Below are 21,805 nucleotides of genomic sequence, written 5' to 3' on the forward strand. Positions count from 1 at the left end.
TAACATGATGATTAAAAAATTCATGTGGCTAAAATTAGAGATAGATGACCTCTTCAATTGCCACATGCTTATTTCAATCTTCCACTATTGATCTTTTTTGCTTGATGATGAAGACAAAATGTACACACATTTAGTATTCTCAAAATGGAATTGTGACGTAATTAGTTTAATTTCAGCATAAGTGACCTTAATGTAATATGCTTTTAGACAAAAAGACAACAATCACACATTGTTTGAAGAATAATTCGTAGCTTCTTGAAGCTTTAATTATTGGCTAGACATTATAACTTCTTGCAAACCAATAGCAATTTTCTACTACAAAGTCATTCTTATAGTAAAGAATGAATCTTTGTTTTCTAAGGTAATACAATTTTTTTTTTTTGAAAATTCCAATTTCATATTTTTTTGAAACTCTAAGGTAATACAATTTGATATATAATATATAATTAGAAAAAAAAGATATATAGTTTTTTTTTTTTTGAGAAACCAATAAGACATATAGTTAGATGTCAACGAAACATATTTGGAATTTTTTTTTTAAATCCTTTAGTCGTATATTATAATAGCATTTCTAATTTATTACTGTGCTACAATACACATATTCAACACATTTTAATGTCTTTTAGGTTATTCTAAAAAAATGAAAACATGCTTTTTAGGCTACCCAATAAAAAAAAATTAAATAATAAAAAAAAAAAAACTAGGTGAAAAAACTTAAAGAAGAAGAAAAAAAAATATAAAGTAGAAAAGAAATTTATGGAATACTTAAAAAGAAATGTTATGTTCATAATATTTTTACAACAAATTCTATGTGGCAGGTTATTACGAGTTGTTATTGGTAGGTTAGATAAGTAATTTCAATTGTAAGTTCAAATTAAAACCAATGATAACTAACAACTTATGATTTGTCAGTTTTATATGTGTCATCGTTTTATAAATTGTCAAAAGAATACTAGATTGATTGATTGATTTGAGAGCTCCCCATAGCTAGCTCACAAAGCAAATATCCAATGAAAAATTAAAAACCACCATTGATTATACATAACCGTATGAACTACTTGTGATAAATAAGCTATTAACCTACTGCAAACTAATTTGAATACAAAGCAAATATCCAATAAAAAAAATTACATAGCTCCATGAACTTTTTGTGATAAATAAGCTATTAAGCTGACCAAATCAAACTGGAAAGGTCCTACTAGTACTAGAGGAGACATGTAGCTCCACTGTCTGTCCATTTTCCTCCTCATCAATCTCTCCTGTCAATTCCTCCAACGATTTTCCCTTGGATTCTGGCACCAAGAAGGTAAACAACATTCCAAAGAAGTTGATGCACCCAAGCGCAATAAGTGAGTTCCTCATTCCAATACCTGTTGGGTAACCTGCATCAGTTTTGGCCGGGTTGGTGCTTTGTGCAGCATACAAAAATCCAAAGGCCCCAACAATTGCACCAGCCTTTCCAGCTGCTGCTGATATTCCATGACATGTGGACCTAAGCCTTGCAGGAAATATTTCTGCTGGTATAATAAATGTGGTTGCATTGGGTCCAAAATTTGCAAAGAAGAAGGTGAGGGAGTACATGACAACAAACCCTATTCGGTTTTCACTTCGAGTCCAGTGATGGTAAGGGATAGCAAGAGCAAACATAAAGACAGTCATGAAAAAGAACCCCACAATTTGGATTGTGCGCCGTCCCAAATAATCAATGAAAGCCACTGTAAACCAATACCCAGGAATAAGACCACACAAAACTATTAGTGTTTGAGCTCTTGCAACTGTGAAAGCCTCTTTGAGAGCACTCATTGTTGGTGCCGCTGGAATCCAACCAATTGCGCTAAAGATATCTTTCTGGAAAAGATTTTGGCTATAGAAGGCAATGTCCAACAAGAACCAACAAACAGTGGTTCCAACCAAGTGACGCCCGTGGCGTTTCATGAATTGTTTGGAGAACAAGCCAAAGGAATTCTTGCTTGTCTCTTGAGCAGGACTCCCTATATCTGTCCTGCCTTGTTCAGATTCGGCTTGCAGATCCACTTGTAATACCTTAGACATGTCTTGTGCGGCCAGCTTTGCATCCTTGGCAACCAAGGCAGTATAACGAGCAGTCTCAGGCATTTTCATACGCCAATAGTAAGTGAGAGCAGCAGGGATAGCTCCAAACATTAAAATTATCCGCCAGACGTAATCAGCTTGCGGTGGCAATGAGGCTGCAGGATTAATATTATATGCAGGACCCTTGTATGCATGATCAAAGGCACTTGAAACTATCAAAGCAACAATCCCACCAGTCAAATTTCCAAATCCTTGCATAGCAAAAACTGCAGCAATGAATGCCCCACGAGTCTTTTTGTTTGCATATTCAGACATGATTGTAGCTGAAAGGGGATAATCGCCGCCAATACCAAAGCCAAGCCAGAATCGGAAGAAACACAAAGTGGCCATGACACCCTTTGCTGAGTGACCAAAGGACAGCCCTGAGGCTAAGGCACACACAACCATGAGAATAAGGGTTATTCCATACACCCTTTTGCGGCCTAACTTGTCACCAAGCCAACCGAAGAAGAGCTGTCCAGCTAAGGTGCCACAAAATGCAACACCATTCACAGCATTTGCTACGTTGGGAGGCAATGTTCCAGGCTTTAATGAACCTGGAACTGTGTAGTATATGCGGCCAAGTAACTTGGTTACCAGGGAAATGCAAAAAAGATCATATGCATCAGTAAAGAAACCCATTCCAGCAACCAGAATTGCCGTAAAATGGTACCATTGGGTCTTCGCAGCGTCCAGTGCCTTGAGAACTCCTAGTTGTTCTCTAGCCATTGCTAGAAATCTTCACAAGTTTTGGTGTCCTCTGTTAACAGTCGCTGAAAATTTTCCTGCATAAAGAAAAGAAAGATATCAACAACTATCTATCGACCAAAGAAAAGAAAGATACAAACTATTTAGAAAATAAATTCTCTTCGAAAATTGGTATGCCAATCGATCATTGCCCATGTATTTTCAAGTTTATTCATTAATAATATAATTAGGATAGGAATAATATTACAAGTGATAGGCAAGGAAGTAGAAGTCGGCAAAACAAACTAACAATTTGAATTAATAGTCATAAAAAATATTATCACCAAAATTACCATACTTTAATATCAACAACAACACACAAAAAAATAAAAATAAAAACACCCAAAAACACAATTAAAAAAAAAATAATAATAACACACCAAAACACAATAAATCATTTGGAAAATACTTTCATTCTCTTTGAAGAAAAAAAACTACTAGACAAACTTCAAATAAATTTATTTTGGTATTCCACTAACATACTCTAAACCAATACTAAAACTTTTCAAAACTGGTCAATTTGGTCCGTAAAACCAACTTGATCCCTAATTAGGTAGTTATTTTTTCCTCATTATAGGGACTAAGTTGGCTTTGGGACCCAATTGATTAATTTTAAAAAGTTTTGAACTTGATTGGCAATATCCAAACCTCATGATAGGTTAATGGAATTTACCCAATTTATTATTACAAAATCAATAGCATCTTTTCAAATCTATATTCCACTTGAGATCCACTTTAAATATAATAATATTTTTTTCTCTTGAAATATATGTAAACTCACCTATCTACGCTATTCTTTATATTTCACCGGCCAAATAAACCTGCAGCCTGCCCTTTATTTATATAAGGGCACTATATCTACTAATTTTAATTGAATTAGATATCTATTTTATGTGGTAACTTCTGTCTCCTAATTCTAATTGAATTAGGTTTCCATTTGATTTGTAGCTTCTTCTTCTAATTCTAGTTGAACTTCTCTTCTAATTGAAATTGAATTAGGTTTCCATGTAACTAACATGGTTACAAATATAATTTTGCATTTTTTTTAATCATATCATTATACTTAAGAATATTAAAAAAAAAAAAAAAATTACAATGGGGATGAGTGCACGTTTCAATTTGCGGAAATTTGTATTGAAGGAAGTGCCAGTTAAGACATTTTTTTTTTTTATCTTTTGGGAAACGAGTGCCAGTTAAGACTTAAAAGGATCAATAATCAAATTGTAAATATTGTTCATTAATTAATCTATTAAAACTATATTATTCCCAGATTACGGAAATTAAATATTAAATTAATTTTAATCACATTAATAACTATGTTGATCATGCCCATCTTCACTTTTCAAGAAACAACAACATGAGAATGGAAATCAAGAATCCAGCTTCGTTGCTCTTTGCACCGTTGATCTCACTGCTGATCATCACCAGCAACTTAATCAGCACAACCGACGGCCACGATTTCAAGATCGAAGAGGCGAGCATCGAGGAGATCCAACGAGCATTCACAGAGAACAGACTCACATCAAGGCAATTAGTTGACTTTTACTTGGACCGAATCGAGGAGCTAAATCCGCTGCTTCGCAGCGTAGTGGAGGTGAATCCAGACGCGCGTGATCAGGCAGACGTGGCTGATCGCGAGAGGGGAGTGAATGGTGACCGTTCGATGGTAGCGGCGTTGGGGGAGTTGCACGGAATTCCTGTGCTACTGAAGGACACGATAGCAAGTAAGGACAAGTTGAACACGACGGCTGGGTCGTACGCGCTGCTGGGTTCAGTGGTCGCTCGTGACGCGGGTGTGGTGGAGAAGCTGAGAAAAGGTGGGGCTGTCATATTGGGGAAGGCTAGTCTTACTGAGTGGTACTCTTTTCGTTCTTTGGGTCATGTTCCTAATGGTTGGTGTGCTAGAGCTGGTCAAGGCGTCGTGAGTTGTCACCTCTCTCTCTCTTTCTCTCTCATTACTATTACTATTATTATTATTTTTTTTTTATTTGCAACTTTCACTAGCATCAATAAAAGTTAAGAGTAAAAACAAAAAAAACAAAAAAAAAAAATCAAAATCAAAATCAAAATTGCGAACTTAATTGTTGTGTATCAGTTTGAGAATTTCCTATTTTAGCTAGCTTATCTGTATAAAATGAGATAAAAAAAAAAAAAAACTAAAAATTAACTTATTTTTAATTAGATTATTTGAAATAAAGTTAAGACAAAAGCAACATGAGACTTATAAATAGTAGATAATTTAAGCAAAACGCGAGTTTAAAATTGATTGCAAAAAACTAGCTTATAATTTAAGTAATATTTCTCTTATAAATATGGTGATAGAAAGATGATAAATATAATAGATGCATGCATGAGATAATTATTGCTAAATATAAAGGTGTGTGTTTAATTATTTTTATAAGTCCCAACGCAGCCCAATGTCTCTAAATGGTTTTACTTTTATATGGGTTAATGAGTTAAGTTAGGGTATTTTTTTGAAACTTAGGTTGGGTTAGGTTCTAGATTGCAAAAGTTTCAATCAAAATAGTTTGACCCAATTCACTTTATCAATAGTGTTAAAAAATATATGTATTTAAAAAAATTTATTGTTTTCATTTCATTTTGATTTTTGAAATTTAGTTTAAATATGTTTTTATTTTTTTATTTTTTTTAATGATTAGTTTAAATATGTTACTAGTAGGCAAAAAAAATCAGTTACTAGTAATTGATATATTTTAGTATTTTGAAATTTAGTCTTGATGAGGTTAAAATATGAGGTCATATTATTTACTAATTTTTAATCATTTATGAATAATGAACTTAATAGCTCAAATAATTGAATGAAAATCAATTTTTATAATAGTTCTTAAAAATTTCCATAACCTGATTTTGATCCCTGCAATTTGGATTAAGGATTGGTGCAATACCTAGTTGGGTGCAATTGGTATCAAGAGCTAAGATTAAAAGTTAGAAATTAATTTTTTTTCTTTTTTTACTTAGTCATTGGATTAGAAAAGTATTGCATTGGAGCTCAATCCCTACAAGTTACACTGGGATAGTTTTTAGATCTACAATAGGTTAGGTTGCAGATTTTTCAACATGAGGAACTTGAGTTGGAAAATACTCCAAACCTAATCCAATCCAATTCCTACATGAATGTTGCATTAGGTCAGACTGTAAATCAAGAGTACATTAATACATGAATGTTGCATTCAATTTGTTCATCCTAGTTTCATTTTATACAAGTGACTTGGATAGCCATGGATACATGATTGTTTGAGATCATTAATTGAATCAAACTGATTTAGATATGGAACACGTGCAGAACCCGTATGTTCCATCAGGGAATCCATGTGGTTCGAGCAGTGGATCAGCCATTTCAGTAGCTGCAAACATGGTGGCAGTGTCACTTGCAAGTGAGACTCATGGCTCCATCCTCTGTCCAGCTGATCATAACTCTGTTGTAGGGTTCAAACCCACTGTTGGGCTAACTAGTCGAGCCGGCGTCATTCCAATATTACCCCGCCATGACACAGTTGGGTAAGATCATATGTGCTTGTCTAGTCAGCCTGCACACACTTCAATATTATAAAATATGATATTTGTGCTAAAATGGACTAGTTAATATGGTTTACTTATCATGTTGGAGTACATGTATGTATGAATTGTAACATCTGGATTGGGCTGTAATGATAATTGTTCATAATGGTAAAATTATAGGACAATAAGCAGAACAGTGTCTGATGCGGTTTATGTGCTTGATGTAATTGCGGGTTTTGATCCACAAGATTATGAAGCAACAAAAGAAGCAGCCAAATTTGTACCTGTTGGCGGTTATAAACAATTTCTTAATCCAAATGGGCTGGAAGGAAAGAGATTGGGGGTTGTTAGGAATCCATTTGTGAGCTCCCTAAATAAATCCTCTGTTATTGAAGAGTTTGAACGCCATCTGAGGACAATAAGGTATAAATTTATTATTAAAAGCAAGTAATTCTTTGTGTTTTTCCTAAGTTAAGAAGCCTTTAAAAATCTACTCATCTTGTGGATAAATTCTTTGACATTCTAGACAAAGAGGTGCAACTGTAGCGGACAATCTTGAGATAGCAAATGTTGATGTAATACAAAGTTCTAAACGAAGTGGTGAATTGACTGCAATGCTGGCTGAGTTCAAGTTGTCCTTCAATGATTACCTGAAAGACCTCATCTCTTCTCCAGTGAGGTCACTTGCTGACATTATTGCCTTCAACCAAAATAACCCTGATTTGGTAAGCAGTTTATTTTCATATTGTAATTGATACAACAAAGTAAATTATGAGATTGATTGACTTAGAAGTAGTATATCGGTACCAACTCTTTAAAAATTGCATTAGTTTTCATGTTCATTCTTTGTTCTTTTGCTTAATGTAGGAGAAGACTAAAGAGTATGGTCAGGCCACTTTTATTGCATCAGAGAAAACAAGTGGGATTGGAGAAAAAGAAAGGCAGGCATTTGAATTAATGGAAAACCTGTCACGAAATGGATTTGAGAAATTAATGATGGAAAATGAATTGGATGCATTGGTGACACCTGGTACAGGTGCCATTCCTCTGCTGGCAATAGGAGGTCATCCGGGAATTACAGTCCCTGCTGGTTATGACAGTGGCGGAATGCCATTTGGGATCTGTTTCGGAGGCATCAAAGGTACAGAACCAAAGTTGATTGAGATAGCTTATGCTTTTGAACAAGCCACCATGATACGGAGACCTCCTTTTTCCAAATCATTTGAAATGAATAACGAAGTTGTCTTTGGAAGTGCATAGTAATTTTCGTGTTAGTTTGTAAAAAAGGTCATTTTTATTTATTTACCCAAGAAGAAAAATGTAATTTCTATTTGGCTCAACTGTGTAAGTAACTCTATTAAGAAAGAAGAATTTAGCTCTGTTCTTTTTGATTTCCATGTGATTCTGGTGAAAGTTTGGATAAAATGGCAAGTGTTTGCATAGATGATAATGACTAACAAGGGCCTGGAAGAACTGCAACTGCAATCAAAATAGAGTGACCAAACATCTTATAGAGAATTGCTTTAGGGTGTATGCTTGAAGCCTTTTATATTACAGCCATGGCTTCTTTTTTTTCTTTTTTAAACAAATATTTGATCCTGATAAAAAGATAAAGTAAAATATCATTGCTATACAGAATTACTTATGGTTTCTATCAGACAACTTCCAAGTAAATATCACTGTAGCATTTTCTTTCTTAGTACACTTGGAAGGAAATAATTCATGCATCTCTAAAAAGATGATGTATGCATCTTCCATTGAGTTTACTTTTGTAGTGGTGTTGGGGAACAATGTGCATATCGTACAGATATAGTCAACAATCGTGTCAGTGAAACTACTATCCCATCTCCAATTTGGTGGTTACTTTATCCTATAGTGATGTATATGATTAAAAAAAAAGAAGAAGATAAATACAATGGTTGATAGTGTGATCTGATAGTGGGGGTGCTGTTGGTGATTATGGTTATGAAGAATGTGACCATCTTGCATAGGCATACAAAACCAATTCAACCCTTTCCACAGCAAGATGCATTGCTTTAATGGCTGCCAGTTCAGCACTAAGCTTCTCTATCTTCTCATCCCTGATTCTGATTCTTCTGCTTACAATACCGTCTGGTTCATGCCACCAAATAAACTTCTCTATCAAAGAAGTCACCATTCATGATCTCCAACTCGCTTTCAAGCAAAACAAACTCACTTCAAGGCAACTGGTTGAGTTCTATCTTAAAGAGATTCGCAGACTCAACCCAATCCTTAAATGGGTCATAGAGGTGAACCCAGATGCGCTATGTCAAGCTGATAAGGCTGACTATGAGCGCAAGGCTAAGGTTCCAGGGTCACAATCTAGGTTGCATGGTATCCCAATTTTGCTCAAGGATAATATTGCAACCAAAGATAAGCTTAACACCACAGCTGGCTCATTTGCATTGCTTGGCTCAGTTGTACCTCGGGATGCAGGCGTGGTGTCCAAGTTGAGGAAAGCCGGGGCCATCATCTTGGGGAAGGCAAGCTTGGGCGAGTGGTCCCATTTTAGGACTGCTAGGGGTCCGCTTGCTTGGAGTGCCAGAGGTGGCCAAGGCAAGGTGAGTCCAGGATCAGGTCCGTAACTTCTTAAGAAGTACTATAATTTTGATAAAAGTGGATAGGAGTCAAGTTTCAAAGACAATGTATCTATTGCATTTATAATATAAATCATGCCTCTTTTACTTTTTTCTTTCTTGCTGAACATATTAAATCATGCTCTGCTAGCGCAGAAAGCATTTCAATTTGGGTAAGCAGTTCTATACGACTTGGAAATTTAATTGTCAAGTAATTCTCTTTCGATACTTTTTCCCGCTTTCCTTCAACAAGCAGGGAGGGTGGATGTAAACCTGGATTCTCCCCATGGGAAGAATTGGGAGTATTATCGAGCGACAAAACTCTTGGCGTTTTGGTAGTTAATTACAACATGTTAGTAATGGAGAAAATTAGATAACAGTACCTAAGTCCATAAGAATGGCCCTAAAATCTTTTAGATTACAAGCACAGGGATGTGTTATTTGTTGATGTTTTGGAAGGGTGTAAACTTTGAAGTATATGGCTTTTCAATTTCTACAGCTAAATTTTAAATCAAATAAAATTCTACTTGATCATTTCAATAAATGGTTTATATAACGACTGGCATGAATTATTTCTACAAAACAAGGACTATGTTTTTGTGATGGTGTGCAGAATCCTTATACATTAGGAGAACCTTGCGGTTCAAGTAGTGGATCATCAATATCAGTAGCGGCAAATATGGTGGCAGTATCACTGGGGACCGAAACTGATGGGTCAATTATATGCCCTGCCAGTTTTAACTCAGTAGTTGGCATCAAACCAACGGTTGGTCTCACTAGTCGGGCAGGGGTTATCCCAATATCTCCAAGGCAGGACACTGTTGGGTAGGTGATCTACATGTATTTGTTGTTTTAAGCAGAACACAATGTGTTTCCAAGTTCTGCAATTGCTGTAAGTGAACTGCAAGTAACATACACACCTTTTGTAACTTAGCGTTGCCAACATTTTCTCAGCCTTTTTGCCTTTGGTTTGTTTCAATATTAATGTTGTCAAATTGTTCAAGACAGCTCTAAATTTCTATTTTATTATATTGTATGATATATGGTTATAACCTCTCTAAGTATTGTTTTTGATGGAATAGGCCCATTTGTAGAACAGTATCAGATGCCGTTCATGTTCTTGATGCCATTGCTGGCATTGACAACAATGACAATGCAACTTTTAAAGCATCAAGGTACATTCCAAGTGGTGGATATGGGCAATTTCTAAAGGTTGATAGGCTTAGAGGGAAGAGATTGGGGTTAGTGAGAAATCCTTTCTTCGATTTTGGGAATAATACTTACTTGAATCAAACTTTTGAGCTACATTTTGACACATTAAGGTAACATTACACATTTTCCATGTTCCAAGGATCAATTTAGGGTACTTTAGTAAACATGATACAAAGACTTCCTGCAAATCAAGCAAAGAGGTGCAATTCTGGTAGACCATCTGGAAATAGCCAACATTGGGATGATCCTTGATTATAAAGCGAGTGGTGAAGAAACTGCATTGTTGGCAGAGTTCAAAATATCGTTAAATGCATACTTGAGAGAGCTAGTATCTTCTCCAGTCCGAACCATGGCTGATGTGATAGCCTTCAACAACAAAAACCCGGAATTGGTAAGCCTACAAGCATAGTTTCTCTCTTTCATTTATATTCATGTAAAAAGCTCACCCTTGATTATGACCACTTTGGTGGGGTGGCTATGTAGGAAATGATCAATGAAATTGACCAAGATCACTTTCTAAGCGCGGAAGCCACAAAAGGAATTGGAAAAGTTGAGAAGGCGGCAATGTCAAATTTAGCAAGATTGTCAAAAGATGGATTTGAGAAATTGATGAAAAATAATAAGCTAGATGCCTTGGTGACTCCCAGTTACTATGCTTCTAGTGTCCTTGCAATTGGTGGTTTCCCAGGAGTAAGTGTTCCAGCAGGATATGACACTACGAGGGAGCCATTTGGCATTTGCTTTGGGGGGCTAAAAGGTTCAGAGCCAAAGCTGATTGAGATTGCATATGGCTTTGAGCAAGCAAAAAAGATCAGGAGGCCTCCTCTATTCATGCCTTGAAGCTTGTGATCGAGTATTAGGGATTTTAAATAGTGATATGCCCCAAGACAATGTTAGTAATAATGGAGAATTAGGGATTTTAGTAAATTTACGAAGTGGGTATTCAGTTGAAGTAAATAATGGATCCGGCCAAAAGAAAGTTGGTACTAAGAAGTTGAATTCGATAAAGAAATGAGACTTTATATTTTGCTTCTAATAGAAGTAATGGTAAGGATAAATTTACACTTTTTTTTAGTTCCATACCTATAATTTCAACCATGATGTATACTTTTTTTTTTTATTTAAATTATATTGATGTTCGCATTTAAAACATAAATTGGATAGTGAAGCCGCATCACAATGGCTTTGACATAACTACTCCAATACAATAGAGCCGCCCTCTCCCCCTCCCACTGCAACAAACTTGGTTTGTTTCAACCCACTTTTATCGAGGGGTGACTAAAAATGTGCCGAAACCATCACTAAAAATTGGGGTGGGTGTAGAAGTTTGATTAGCTTTATTCCGAGGGTCATTAAAACCCTCGAAATATACCTATAAAACCCGTGGAATATTCTATTTAAATTAGGCGGTCTAGTGTCTACGCTCCAGCGCTAAAATTTAAACATTTATCAACGCATCCTATCACAACCTTCGAAAAAAGATATCTCAAAATATCCAACCCTTGAAATAAAAGTCCAAAATTAAAATACAAAAGGAAAGCTCATTTTTGTTCTCGCCCCACAATCAGAAAATTCTCTCAAAATCGGAGCTATCTCAGAAAATTCTCTCAAAATCGATTTGAGCTCATCTCAGAAAACTCAAAGATCGGAGCTCATCTCATCTCCGACGGGTTGATTTGCGGTGGTCAGATATCTCATCTTCGACGACGAGCGAGCGGTTGATAGACTGAGCACTCTTCGCCACCCGATTTTCCGATTACAGGTCTGTCTTTCTTTGTTTGTTTCCCGAGAAATTATGGAAATTACATAGCAGAACTATCCAAACAATTTTTGGTATTCTCTCTCGTGTTCTCTCTCTCCATCGGTAGATATTTCTCTTCCTCGCCATTGGTATAATTTGGGGGCTATAGGATTTGGATTACATGTCCTTTGGTATAATTTGGGGGCTAGGGTTTGGATTACATGTCCTTTAGAATCTGAAGTATGGGTTGGATCTAAGAGGCTTGAACATTTTATATTGAAGAAATGCTTAAAAAAGAGTTTCTAAGTGTTAATGGTGTGGTATAACAATAGTATCAATTTAAGTATGGGTTGGATCTATGAGGTTTCTGGTGGTGCTATGTTTGTTATTTTTTGTTTTCCAGTATTTTATCTAAGAGTTTGAAGATGATTTTGAAAATTCTATGTGTATGTTAATTATTGAAAATCAGCTATCATATAGGTTTCCATAACCATTTTTATTGGTTTTTTGTGTTATGGAGTATAAATTAGAGTTTTTTGAGTTCCCTAATTTTGAAAGGATCGGACTATGTGATATCAAGAAGTTGCTACAAATTTATAATTTATACATTTGAAACTTGTGTTAAAGAGTACTCTTTCTCTGTAGGAAATTTGGAGTATACACAAAGGCTTTTGTAGCTGGACTTCCAAAAATCATTAACAATGTCATATCTAGCTCATCTCCTAGTGTAATCTATGATTAAATCACAAAACAATCTTCATTTGTTTGTCACACATGATTCAGATCATAGACAAAGCCTTTTAGATTTTAATCATTTTGCCAAAAGATTAACTTATACAATATGGATAGATTATTTATGGTAGGTAATGAAGATCAATCTCAAAGAGAAAATCCCATCAGGAAGGTCAAGGATTTAGCTGAGGAACAAAATGAGCATAACCTCTACGCATTTACTCCCAAAGGAAAGTGAGGAAGATAATGCCTCTCAAAATATCATATTTGGTATATTTTTCTCTTAACTTCTGATTCGTTTTGTCTGATTGTTGAATCCATATTTATTGCTGCTTCTCATTTAAATAAAGTGTTTGGTAGCTCTGTTTTATTGTAGGAAATAAAAATGATATTTTTTGGGTTATTCTTATGTGATACGATTGCGGCTGGTATTGAAGCTCGTGATGGTTTTCTTAGCTGATCCAAATGATATCTTCTTGACAGATGGAGCAAGCCCAGCTGTAAATTTTGACTTCACTTTCTTTTTGTTTCTATAACTGCCAGTATTTTCCATTTCCAATTGATACATTTATAAATATGATGATGCAATTACTGATAAGATCAGAAAATGATGAAATACTATGTCCCATTCCTCAGTACCATTTATACTCTGCTTCAATTGATCTCCATGGTGGCAAACTAGTATGCTTCTAATTTGTAGCACTTTATTCAGAAGCTCAAGATTGGTTGTATTCAACTACTAAGTGAAAAGACTTTTTTTTTTTTTTTTTTTTTTTTTCAGCATAGATTTAACACTGAGCTGACTTGGTAACTTGGAAGTTGGAAAATGGAAATTTGATTTATTCTTTTTTGAATTCTCATTCAATCTTGAAGTATGGTCATTTCAGGCTCCTTACTATCTCAATGAAGCAACAGGATGGGGATTGGAAGTCTCTTCACTTAAGAAGCAATTTGGGGCTGCCAAGTCCCAAGGCATCATAGTTGGGGCTTTAAATGTTATAAATCCCAGAAACCCTACAGGCCAGGTGTGCTATTAGTAGGTTTGAAGAAGTAGAGATTTGTCTAGCAAAGTACCTAAAGTTCACATAAAAGAGAATGCATTGCTATGTGTCTATTTTTGTCCCTGTGCATTATATGATTTTTCTGTTGTACCTGCAGGTTCCTGGTGAGGAGAACCAGCGTGACATTGCGGAATTCTGCAGGAAAGGTCTTGTGCTACTGGCAAATGAGGTTGGTAAATTCTTATTAGCAAAAGATGTTGAAACATCATGCAACTCTAGTAATAAATAGAGATTTGAGTACTTGTAGGGAACTAAATTTGGTTTTGTTTGCTATTTATTGATTCCCTTTGCTTGCTTGGAGCCCTACCAAATAGATCTGATTTGATTTGCTATGTTAAAGTTACGACTTATGTCCAATGAACTTTATACAGGTATATCAGGAAAATGTTAATTGTGAATAGATCATGTGTAATGTATTTGATTTTTGTGGAATTTGAAATTTGGATTAAGTGTCAAGTGTTAATACCATGTTCTATTACTTGGAGATTTAAACTGTATAATAAGGTGTTCACTTGTTTGTAAACTTGGTTCAAAGCCATTATGATCTACTTAACAGCTGTGAAATTATTATTTTCTAATTGAATCATTTGTCTTTAAGATCAACAAGATTATTCTGGTGCTCATACATATGAAAGGATTGATGTGGAGGGATCTTTCCATACTGAATTGTTCAAGCTTTCCAAACAGTGTAAGATAAGTTTTGGAGGTATTCCACTTGAATGAAACTCAAAATAATCCTAATAAATTATGATGCATGCTGTTAAAGGTGTTGGGTAAAATAGTTTATTGGTTTCAAAATTCTATAGTTAAAAATTACTATAGAATTTTTATAATGAATGCCTTAAGAACCCAGCAGCCCACTTAAAATGGTTTAGTAAAAGGAGGGGTAACATGTCTTTGTCCTGGGGTTCACTTCATTCATTATAACTAAAAAAGTGTAAGTTTCTGATGGACTGGCACTCCGATAGGTCAACTGCTATCAGTGCTGCTAGAAAGATCCAAACTATAATGACTATCTAAAACTAAGTACTTTCATATTTGATATGGTATGCACCATATATTTTTGGTAAATTTTAAAAAGATGTGGATAGGATCTAAGCTTATCATTAAAAATTGGTCTCGTCTAGTTGGTTAACAACTGGGAAAAGATGAATTATTTTTCTATGTATTACATTTATCAAATTGCTTTATATGTGACAATGTTTAACCTCTGTGATCATATGAGTACCTGTGTTCTACCCACATTTTTCTTCTCATTTTGTGCACAAAGATGATTATAGCAGTTCTGTCATTGAGGTATACTGGTTTGTTATTTCAGATGTGGATTGGTTTCCCTAACAACTTGCTTCTTTTTAATGTTTGCTCTACTAACAGACAAAACAACTTGATGGGAATCTTCCATCTAAACTTGAGGAGTTCCTGAACAACAATCAAGGGGTTGAAATGGTAGTAAAGTTGGGTAGAGAGAATACTAATTGTCAAGTGATTCTGTTACAAAAGATCAGGGGCCCTATCCTTCAGCTAAAACCCAAGAAACAACAGTGGTAGGTCTTTTCACTACAAATAAGCCCAAGGTATAAAACTTGATTGGACTGCCTCTTTGTATGTGTAAGTTTATATGGACATTAATTTCATCAATCAATAGTAGTCTGCATATGAAAGAAACCATTACATATATGTTTCTTGTTAAAATGGTGTGAATAGGTTCATCAGGTGAATGTAATCTTTGTTTGGATAATGGATGGTTTTGGGGCTTTACTTTCTTGACTGTATCACTAGAGCATTATGTTTCTTGTTTGCATCCTTGAATCAAGAATGTTAGTTGGTTTTTATTTTAAGAAGCAAGGTACCACAAGTATGTTCTTTTATGGTTCTTGTCCCTCTCAGGTTTCCAAATGCACTTGGGGCTTTTATGTATCCAATTTATGGCCATGGGGAACTACCACAGGCTTTTTGCCGTCGTGCTGCTGTCAAAGGTTGCATTCATGTAAGTTCTAGTCAAGGGATTCACAGTTTAGTTTTCTAAGAGCATCATCATTTGATAATTCCTTACCAAGTTTACATCCTGCTGAATACTTGTTAATGTCTTGTGCGTTTTGTTTATGAGGAAATAGGTATGTGCATGTTCATACTTGTCTAATCTTATTTCAAATATCCTCCCCTTCTTTCATTAATTTTACTTTTGGGTGGGGGAGAATCAGTATCAAAATAATTCAACTTAAATGAAGTTTAGCTCCAAACTTTTTTCCAATTCATTTAGTGATGATTAATTGATTATGACTATTTATGTATGTTATTTAACCCATTAAGTGATGATTTTATGACTATTTATATATATTTTTTAAACAAGTAACATGATGATTAAAAAAGTCATGTGGCTAAAATTATAGATAGACGACCTCTTCAATTGCCAGATGCTTATTTCAATCTTCCACTCTTGATCTTTTTTGCTTGATGATGAAGACAAAATGTACACATTTAGTATTCTCAAATGGAATTGTGATGTAATTAGTTTAATTGCAGCATAAGTGACCTTAATGTAATATGCTTTTAGACAAAATGACAACAATCACACATTGTTTGAAGAATAATTCGTAGCTTCTTGAAGCTTTAATTGCTTTAATTATTGGCTAGACATTATAACTTCTTGCAAACCAATAGCAATTTTCTACTACAAACTAATTTGCATCCAAAACAAATATCCAAAGTAAATAAACAAATAAATTTAAACCATTATTGCATAATTACATAGCTTTATGAAGAACTAGCTAAATTCTCACATGATGTAACTTATCATTAGTTTTCTCCAATATTTCAATAAGTTTTACTAAAAATCTTGTAACTTCCAATAGAGACATTCATGATTTAGATTCCCCAAATATCGATGCATAAAAAAAAATTTCATTGTAATAATTGTAATCTTTAGTTATTATGTAAACAAAATAGAAAGACACTAAGAGTAGTGTAGTCATTTTTTCCCTAATTATATATCTGAAATAAAAATTGATTATAAGGATTTTATCATGTGTCATTTTCATATGCTTTGAGAAAAGTAGATGTGTCATCATTGTATATATGCAGTCTCATATTTCCCATTTAAGATTAATTACATATTTCTAGCTTCATTTTATTATTTCTTTTTTACTTGAACTACTAAAAAAGTTAGATTTTATATTTTCATGTCATTGTATTATTATTATTTTTTTATTTGGACTATGAAAAGCATTTACGAGAAGAAATTAACTGGTTTCACCATTGTCGTCCCATGGAATATAATATGTAATAACTCAAAAGAAAATGAATTAAAGATAAGATTTTTAGGTTTTTAAATTTTTTTTTTTTCGGCGGACATGTAGATAATTAGATATATAAAACTTTCACTTATATTCTCATACACACACAAAATTTTATTTATAGTAATTATTTGATATTTACATAATTAAATCAAGATTTTAAAAGAATTATGTTGAAATAGAAAAAATAGAATATATAGATATATATATTTTCAAAATATAAATTGAGTGGAAAGTTGAAATCAAGTGTGCAATAGTAATATTTATTATAATGGATAAAAAAATACAAATTGAATGGATGTGTTGAAGAAATTTTAGATTAAATTGTATGCATAATTCAAAACGATAAAAGTAAAATTTTTTAATAATAAATAAAATAAGATCTGCATTTATCTCGATAATCTGTTTTTGAATTTAATGTCCATTTGCTTAGTCAAAACTTTTTGGATTTTTATGTAGATATGGATGAAATTAATTAATAAAGAAGAAAGCTTGAAAATTTAGAGAGATAAAAGAGAGATAAGAAATAGGTGTTTAGGAAAAAAAAAAAAAATTAATTTTTTTTTACGTATTTGAAAGTAAAAATTTTATTGGTTAAGGTTCATTTTGTGAATGGCCAAAAGAAAAATCTTAACTTAATAAACTACCATTATTTTAAAGAATAACCAAAGATATATATATATATATATATATATATAACATAATTTATCATATTATTCAAACAAAATTTTGACAATAAATCATTGAAATTGGCCATCAAATATATGACATACATGTAAACATAGCTTTTGCAAAAACAATGAATTCAATTTGACATAATAAAAATAAGTTTAGAAAAATGAAAGGAAGACACATCATTGAATATATTTTTGTACAGGTTATGGTTTGCTCATATATATAGGTGAGCAAGAATGTAATTATTATTTGAATGGTTATTGTGATTTATGGATAACAATTAATAAATTAAAACCTAATTTTTTTTTTTTTTTTTTTTTTGGGGAAAATAAAGGTCATTCTTATAGTAAAGAATGACTCTTTGTTTTTTAAGGTAATACAATTTGATATATATAATAATATAATTAGAAAATAAGATATATAGTTTTTTTTTTTTTTTTTTTTTTTTGAGAAACCAATAAGATATATAGTTAGTTTCTCAAAAAAAAAAAAAATAAGATATATAGTTAGATCTCAAATGAAACACATTTGGAATTTTTTAAAAATCTTTTAGTCGTGTATTATAATAGCATTTGTAATTTATTAAGGTACTACAATACACATATTCAACACATTTTAATGTCTTTTAGGTTATTCTAAAAAATGAAAACATGCTTTTTAGGTTACCCAATGAAAGAAAAACTAGATGAAAAAACTTAAAGAAAAAGAAAAAGAAATTAAATAAAAATAAAGTAGAAAAGAAATTTATGGAATACTTAAAAGAGAAATATTAAGTTCACAACATTTTCACAATATTTTCATAATAAATCCTATGTGGTAGGTTGTTATGAGTTGTTATTGGTGGGGAAGAAGTGATAGGTTTAAATTAAAATCAATAACAACTAACTACCTATAATTTGCCAACTTTATATGTGTCATTATTTTATAAATTATCAAAAGAACACTAGATTGATTTATTAATTTGAGAGCTACTAATAGCTCACAAAGCAAATATCAAATGGAAAATTAAAAACCACCATTGCTTATACATAACTGTATGAACTATTTGTCATAAATAAGCTATTAACCTACTGCAAACTAATTTGAATACAAAGCAAATATCCAATAAAAAATTTTACATAGCTCCATGAACTTTTTGTGATAAATAAGCTATTAAGCTGACCAAATCAAACTGGGAAGGTCCTACTAGTACTAGTGGAGACATGTAGCTCCACTGTCTGTACATTTTCCTCCTCATCAATCTCTCCTGTCAATTCCTCCAACGATTTTCCCTTGGATTCTGGCACCAAGAAGGTAAACAACATTCCAAAGAAGTTGATGCACCCAAGCGCAATAAGTGAATTCCTCATTCCAATACCTGTTGGGTAACCTGCATCAGTTTTGGCCGGGTTGGTGCTTTGTGCAGCATACAAAAATCCAAATGCCCCAACAATTGCACCAGCCTTTCCAGCTGCTGCTGATATTCCATGACATGTGGACCTAAGCCTTGCAGGAAATATTTCTGCTGGTATAATAAATGTGGTTGCATTGGGTCCAAAATTTGCAAAGAAGAAGGTAAGGGAGTACATGACAACAAACCCTATTCGGTTTTCACTTTGAGTCCAGTGATGGTAAGGGATAGCAAGAGCAAACATAAAGACAGTCATGAAAAAGAACCCCACAATTTGGATTGTGCGCCGTCCCAAATAATCAATGAAAGCCACTGTAAACCAATACCCAGGAATAAGACCACACAAAACTATTAGTGTTTGAGCTCTTGCAACTGTAAAAGCCTCTTTGAGGGCACTCATTGTTGGTGCCGCTGGAATCCAACCAATTGCGCTAAAGATATCCTTCTGGAAAAGATTTTGGCTATAGAAGGCAATGTCCAACAAGAACCAACAAACAGTGGTTCCAACCAAGTGACGCCCGTGGCGTTTCATGAATTGCTTGGAGAACAAGCCAAAGGAATTCTTGCTTGTCTCTTGAGCGGGACTCCCTATATCTGCCCTGACTTGTTCAGATTCGGCATGCAGATCCACTTGTAATACCTTAGACATGTCTTGTGCGGCCAGTTTTGCATCCTTGGCAACCAAGGCAGTATAACGAGCAGTCTCAGGCATTTTCATACGCCAGTAGTAAGTGAGAGCAGCAGGGATAGCTCCAAACATTAAAATTATCCGCCAGACATAATCAGCTTGCGGTGGCAATGAGGCTGCAGGATTAATATCATATGCAGGACCCTTGTATGCATGATCAAAGGCACTTGAAACTATCAAAGCAACAATCCCACCAGTCAAATTTCCAAATCCTTGCATAGCAAAAACTGCAGCAATGAATGCCCCACGAGTCTTTTTATTTGCGTATTCAGACATGATTGTAGCTGAAAGGGGATAATCGCCGCCAATACCAAAGCCAAGCCAGAATCGGAAGAAACACAATGTGGCCATGACACCCTTTGCCGAGTGACCAAAGGACAGCCCTGAGGCTAAGGCGCACACAACCATGAGAATAAGGGTTATTCCATACACCCTTTTGCGGCCTAACTTGTCACCAAGCCAACCAAAGAAGAGCTGTCCAGCTAAGGTGCCACAAAATGCAACACCATTCACAGCATTTGCTACGTTGGGAGGCAATGTTCCAGGCTTTAATGAACCTGGAACTGTGTAGTATATGCGGCCAAGTAACTTGGTTACCAGGGATATGCAAAAAAGATCATATGCATCAGTAAAGAAACCCATTCCAGCAACCAGAATTGCCGTAAAATGGTACCATTGGGTCTTCGCAGCGTCCAGTGCCTTGAGAACTCCTAGTTGTTCTCTAGCCATTGCTAGAAATCTTCACAAGTTTTGGTGTCCTCTGTTAACAGTCGCTGAAAATTTTCCTGCATAAAGAAAAGAAAGATATCAACAGCTATCTATCGACCAAAGAAAAGAAAGATACAAACTATATAGAAAATAAATGCTCTACGAAAATTGGTACACCAATCGATCGTTGCCCATGTATTTTCAAGTTTATTCATTAATAATGTAAAAATTAGGGTAGGCATAATATTACAAGTGATAGGCAAGGAATTTACCCAATTACAAAATCAATAGCATCTTTTCAAATCTATATTCAACTTGAGATCCACATCAAATATAAAAATATTTTTTTCTCTAGAAATATATGTAAACTCACCTATCTACGCTATTCTCTATATTTCACCGGCCAAATAAACCTGCAGCCTGCCCTTTATTTATATAAGGGCACTATAACTACTAATTTTAATTGAATTAGATATCTATTCTATGTGGTAACTTTTGTCTCCTAATTCTAATTGAATTAGGTTTCTGTTTGATTTGTAGCTTCTTCTCCTAATTCTAATTGAACTTATCTCCTAATTAAAATTGAATTAGGTTTCCATGTAATTAACACAGTTATAAATATAATTTTGCATTTTTTAATCATATCATTCTACTTAAGAATATTAAAAAAAAAAAAAAGACTTTATGAAATAAAGTCACCAGCTTTAATTTTAATTCATTAATAGAAAAAGTTTTGAAAGGTTTGGATTGAAAGTTGCTTACATAACTTTGAATCTAAATCCTTGAAAACAAAATTAATTTGAAAATAGTAAAAAAGTAAAGATGGTTGTGAGAGAATTTAATAGAATATGAAGGCATCTTTAAAGATTTTGCATAAGTACCAAGAAATATACTCACACATACTATTAAAGGAAAAACATACACATACAGAAACTACTATTAAAGAGAAGAAATACAAAAACTAAAGAAAGAAAGCGATGAAAACTAAAGAGAGAAAGAATTTACGTACCTTGAGGATGAGAAAGAAGTGTTTGTAGAAACAAAAGAATAGTTTACGGTAACACAAATAGGTTTATACATATATATAGAAGAGTAAGTTGGCACCTCCTTTATATGAAGGAGTTTGCACTGCATACAAACATGATTTGGAGACATCCACGGCCAATAAAATCTCATTCCTAATGGGAGTCTTAATACATGGACACCGGCTAAGTGGGGTTAATCTAACTATATACGTATCTATATGATCTTCTAATATATATCTATATAAGACTATTACCCTTATCTTTTTAATTTGGTTTTATTTTTTATAATTAATTGTCATTATCGTATTCTCAAAGAAATTGGAGTG

The 21,805-nt window shown here is 33.9% G+C and overlaps 5 protein-coding genes across 9 annotated transcripts; 3 read left to right on the forward strand and 2 right to left on the reverse strand.

Moving 5' to 3' along the window:
• Window positions 1-1,140: 1,140 nt before the first annotated feature.
• Window positions 1,141-2,888, reverse strand: LOC115969461 (inorganic phosphate transporter 1-1-like). Its single transcript, XM_031089119.1, has one exon. It carries the CDS (start codon window positions 2,818-2,820, stop codon window positions 1,180-1,182), a length of 1,641 nt encoding a protein of 546 aa, XP_030944979.1. The 5' UTR covers window positions 2,821-2,888; the 3' UTR covers window positions 1,141-1,179.
• A 1,303-nt stretch (window positions 2,889-4,191) lies between these two features.
• LOC115969463 (probable amidase At4g34880) lies at window positions 4,192-7,650 on the forward strand. The gene is made up of 5 exons (XM_031089122.1): window positions 4,192-4,759; window positions 6,143-6,357; window positions 6,538-6,780; window positions 6,884-7,082; window positions 7,225-7,650. Exons 1-5 carry the CDS (start codon window positions 4,196-4,198, stop codon window positions 7,615-7,617), a joined length of 1,614 nt encoding a protein of 537 aa, XP_030944982.1. The 5' UTR covers window positions 4,192-4,195; the 3' UTR covers window positions 7,618-7,650.
• A 746-nt stretch (window positions 7,651-8,396) lies between these two features.
• Window positions 8,397-11,093, forward strand: LOC115969464 (probable amidase At4g34880). The gene is made up of 5 exons (XM_031089123.1): window positions 8,397-8,939; window positions 9,568-9,779; window positions 10,037-10,276; window positions 10,359-10,557; window positions 10,650-11,093. The coding sequence occupies exons 1-5, from the start codon at window positions 8,397-8,399 to the stop codon at window positions 11,004-11,006; spliced, it is 1,551 nt and encodes a 516-aa protein (XP_030944983.1). The 3' UTR covers window positions 11,007-11,093.
• Window positions 11,094-11,648: 555 nt separating this feature from the next.
• Window positions 11,649-16,009, forward strand: LOC115969465. 4 transcript variants are annotated; one of them, XM_031089124.1, is made up of 8 exons: window positions 11,649-11,928; window positions 12,553-12,909; window positions 13,077-13,139; window positions 13,527-13,664; window positions 13,798-13,869; window positions 14,299-14,388; window positions 15,075-15,244; window positions 15,588-16,009. In XM_031089124.1, exons 2-8 carry the CDS (start codon window positions 12,886-12,888, stop codon window positions 15,724-15,726), a joined length of 696 nt encoding a protein of 231 aa, XP_030944984.1. In that variant the 5' UTR covers window positions 11,649-11,928; window positions 12,553-12,885; the 3' UTR covers window positions 15,727-16,009. The 4 variants fall into 4 exon arrangements, with proteins under 4 accessions (XP_030944984.1, XP_030944985.1, XP_030944986.1 ...); XM_031089125.1 differs by having other exon boundaries at window positions 12,757-12,909; XM_031089126.1 differs by having other exon boundaries at window positions 12,771-12,909.
• Window positions 16,010-18,577: 2,568 nt separating this feature from the next.
• On the reverse strand, window positions 18,578-21,500 carry LOC115967732 (inorganic phosphate transporter 1-1-like). Of its 2 annotated transcripts, none has more exons than XM_031086860.1 (2): window positions 21,464-21,500; window positions 18,578-20,531 (listed from the first exon to the last, which is right to left on the reverse strand). In XM_031086860.1, exon 2 carries the CDS (start codon window positions 20,473-20,475, stop codon window positions 18,835-18,837), a length of 1,641 nt encoding a protein of 546 aa, XP_030942720.1. In that variant the 5' UTR covers window positions 20,476-20,531; window positions 21,464-21,500; the 3' UTR covers window positions 18,578-18,834. The 2 variants fall into 2 exon arrangements, with proteins under 2 accessions (XP_030942720.1, XP_030942721.1); XM_031086861.1 differs by lacking the exon at window positions 21,464-21,500 and adding an exon at window positions 20,727-20,803.
• Window positions 21,501-21,805: the final 305 nt, after the last annotated feature.

This window comes from Quercus lobata, chromosome 11 (genome assembly GCF_001633185.2).
Source record: "Quercus lobata isolate SW786 chromosome 11, ValleyOak3.0 Primary Assembly, whole genome shotgun sequence".
NCBI lineage: Eukaryota > Viridiplantae > Streptophyta > Magnoliopsida > Fagales > Fagaceae > Quercus > Quercus lobata.

Excerpts from the sequence above, each read along its gene's own strand:
- LOC115969461 (XM_031089119.1), bottom strand. The coding sequence starts at position 2,820 with ATGGCTAGAGAACAACTAGGAGTTCTCAAGGCACTGGACGCTGCGAAG.
- LOC115969463 (XM_031089122.1), top strand. The coding sequence starts at position 4,196 with ATGAGAATGGAAATCAAGAATCCAGCTTCGTTGCTCTTTGCACCGTTG. Across the intron at positions 4,760-6,142 it reads CTAGAGCTGGTCAAGGCGTC|AACCCGTATGTTCCATCAGG; the intron begins GTGAGTTGTCAC and ends GAACACGTGCAG. Across the intron at positions 6,781-6,883 it reads CGCCATCTGAGGACAATAAG|ACAAAGAGGTGCAACTGTAG; the intron begins GTATAAATTTAT and ends TTGACATTCTAG.
- LOC115969464 (XM_031089123.1), top strand. The coding sequence starts at position 8,397 with ATGGCTGCCAGTTCAGCACTAAGCTTCTCTATCTTCTCATCCCTGATT. Across the intron at positions 8,940-9,567 it reads CCAGAGGTGGCCAAGGCAAG|AATCCTTATACATTAGGAGA; the intron begins GTGAGTCCAGGA and ends GATGGTGTGCAG. Across the intron at positions 10,277-10,358 it reads CTACATTTTGACACATTAAG|GCAAAGAGGTGCAATTCTGG; the intron begins GTAACATTACAC and ends CCTGCAAATCAA.
- LOC115969465 (XM_031089124.1), top strand. The coding sequence starts at position 12,886 with ATGCCTCTCAAAATATCATATTTG. Across the intron at positions 13,140-13,526 it reads CAGATGGAGCAAGCCCAGCT|GCTCCTTACTATCTCAATGA; the intron begins GTAAATTTTGAC and ends TGGTCATTTCAG. Across the intron at positions 13,870-14,298 it reads TTGTGCTACTGGCAAATGAG|ATCAACAAGATTATTCTGGT; the intron begins GTTGGTAAATTC and ends TTTGTCTTTAAG.
- LOC115967732 (XM_031086860.1), bottom strand. The coding sequence starts at position 20,475 with ATGGCTAGAGAACAACTAGGAGTTCTCAAGGCACTGGACGCTGCGAAG.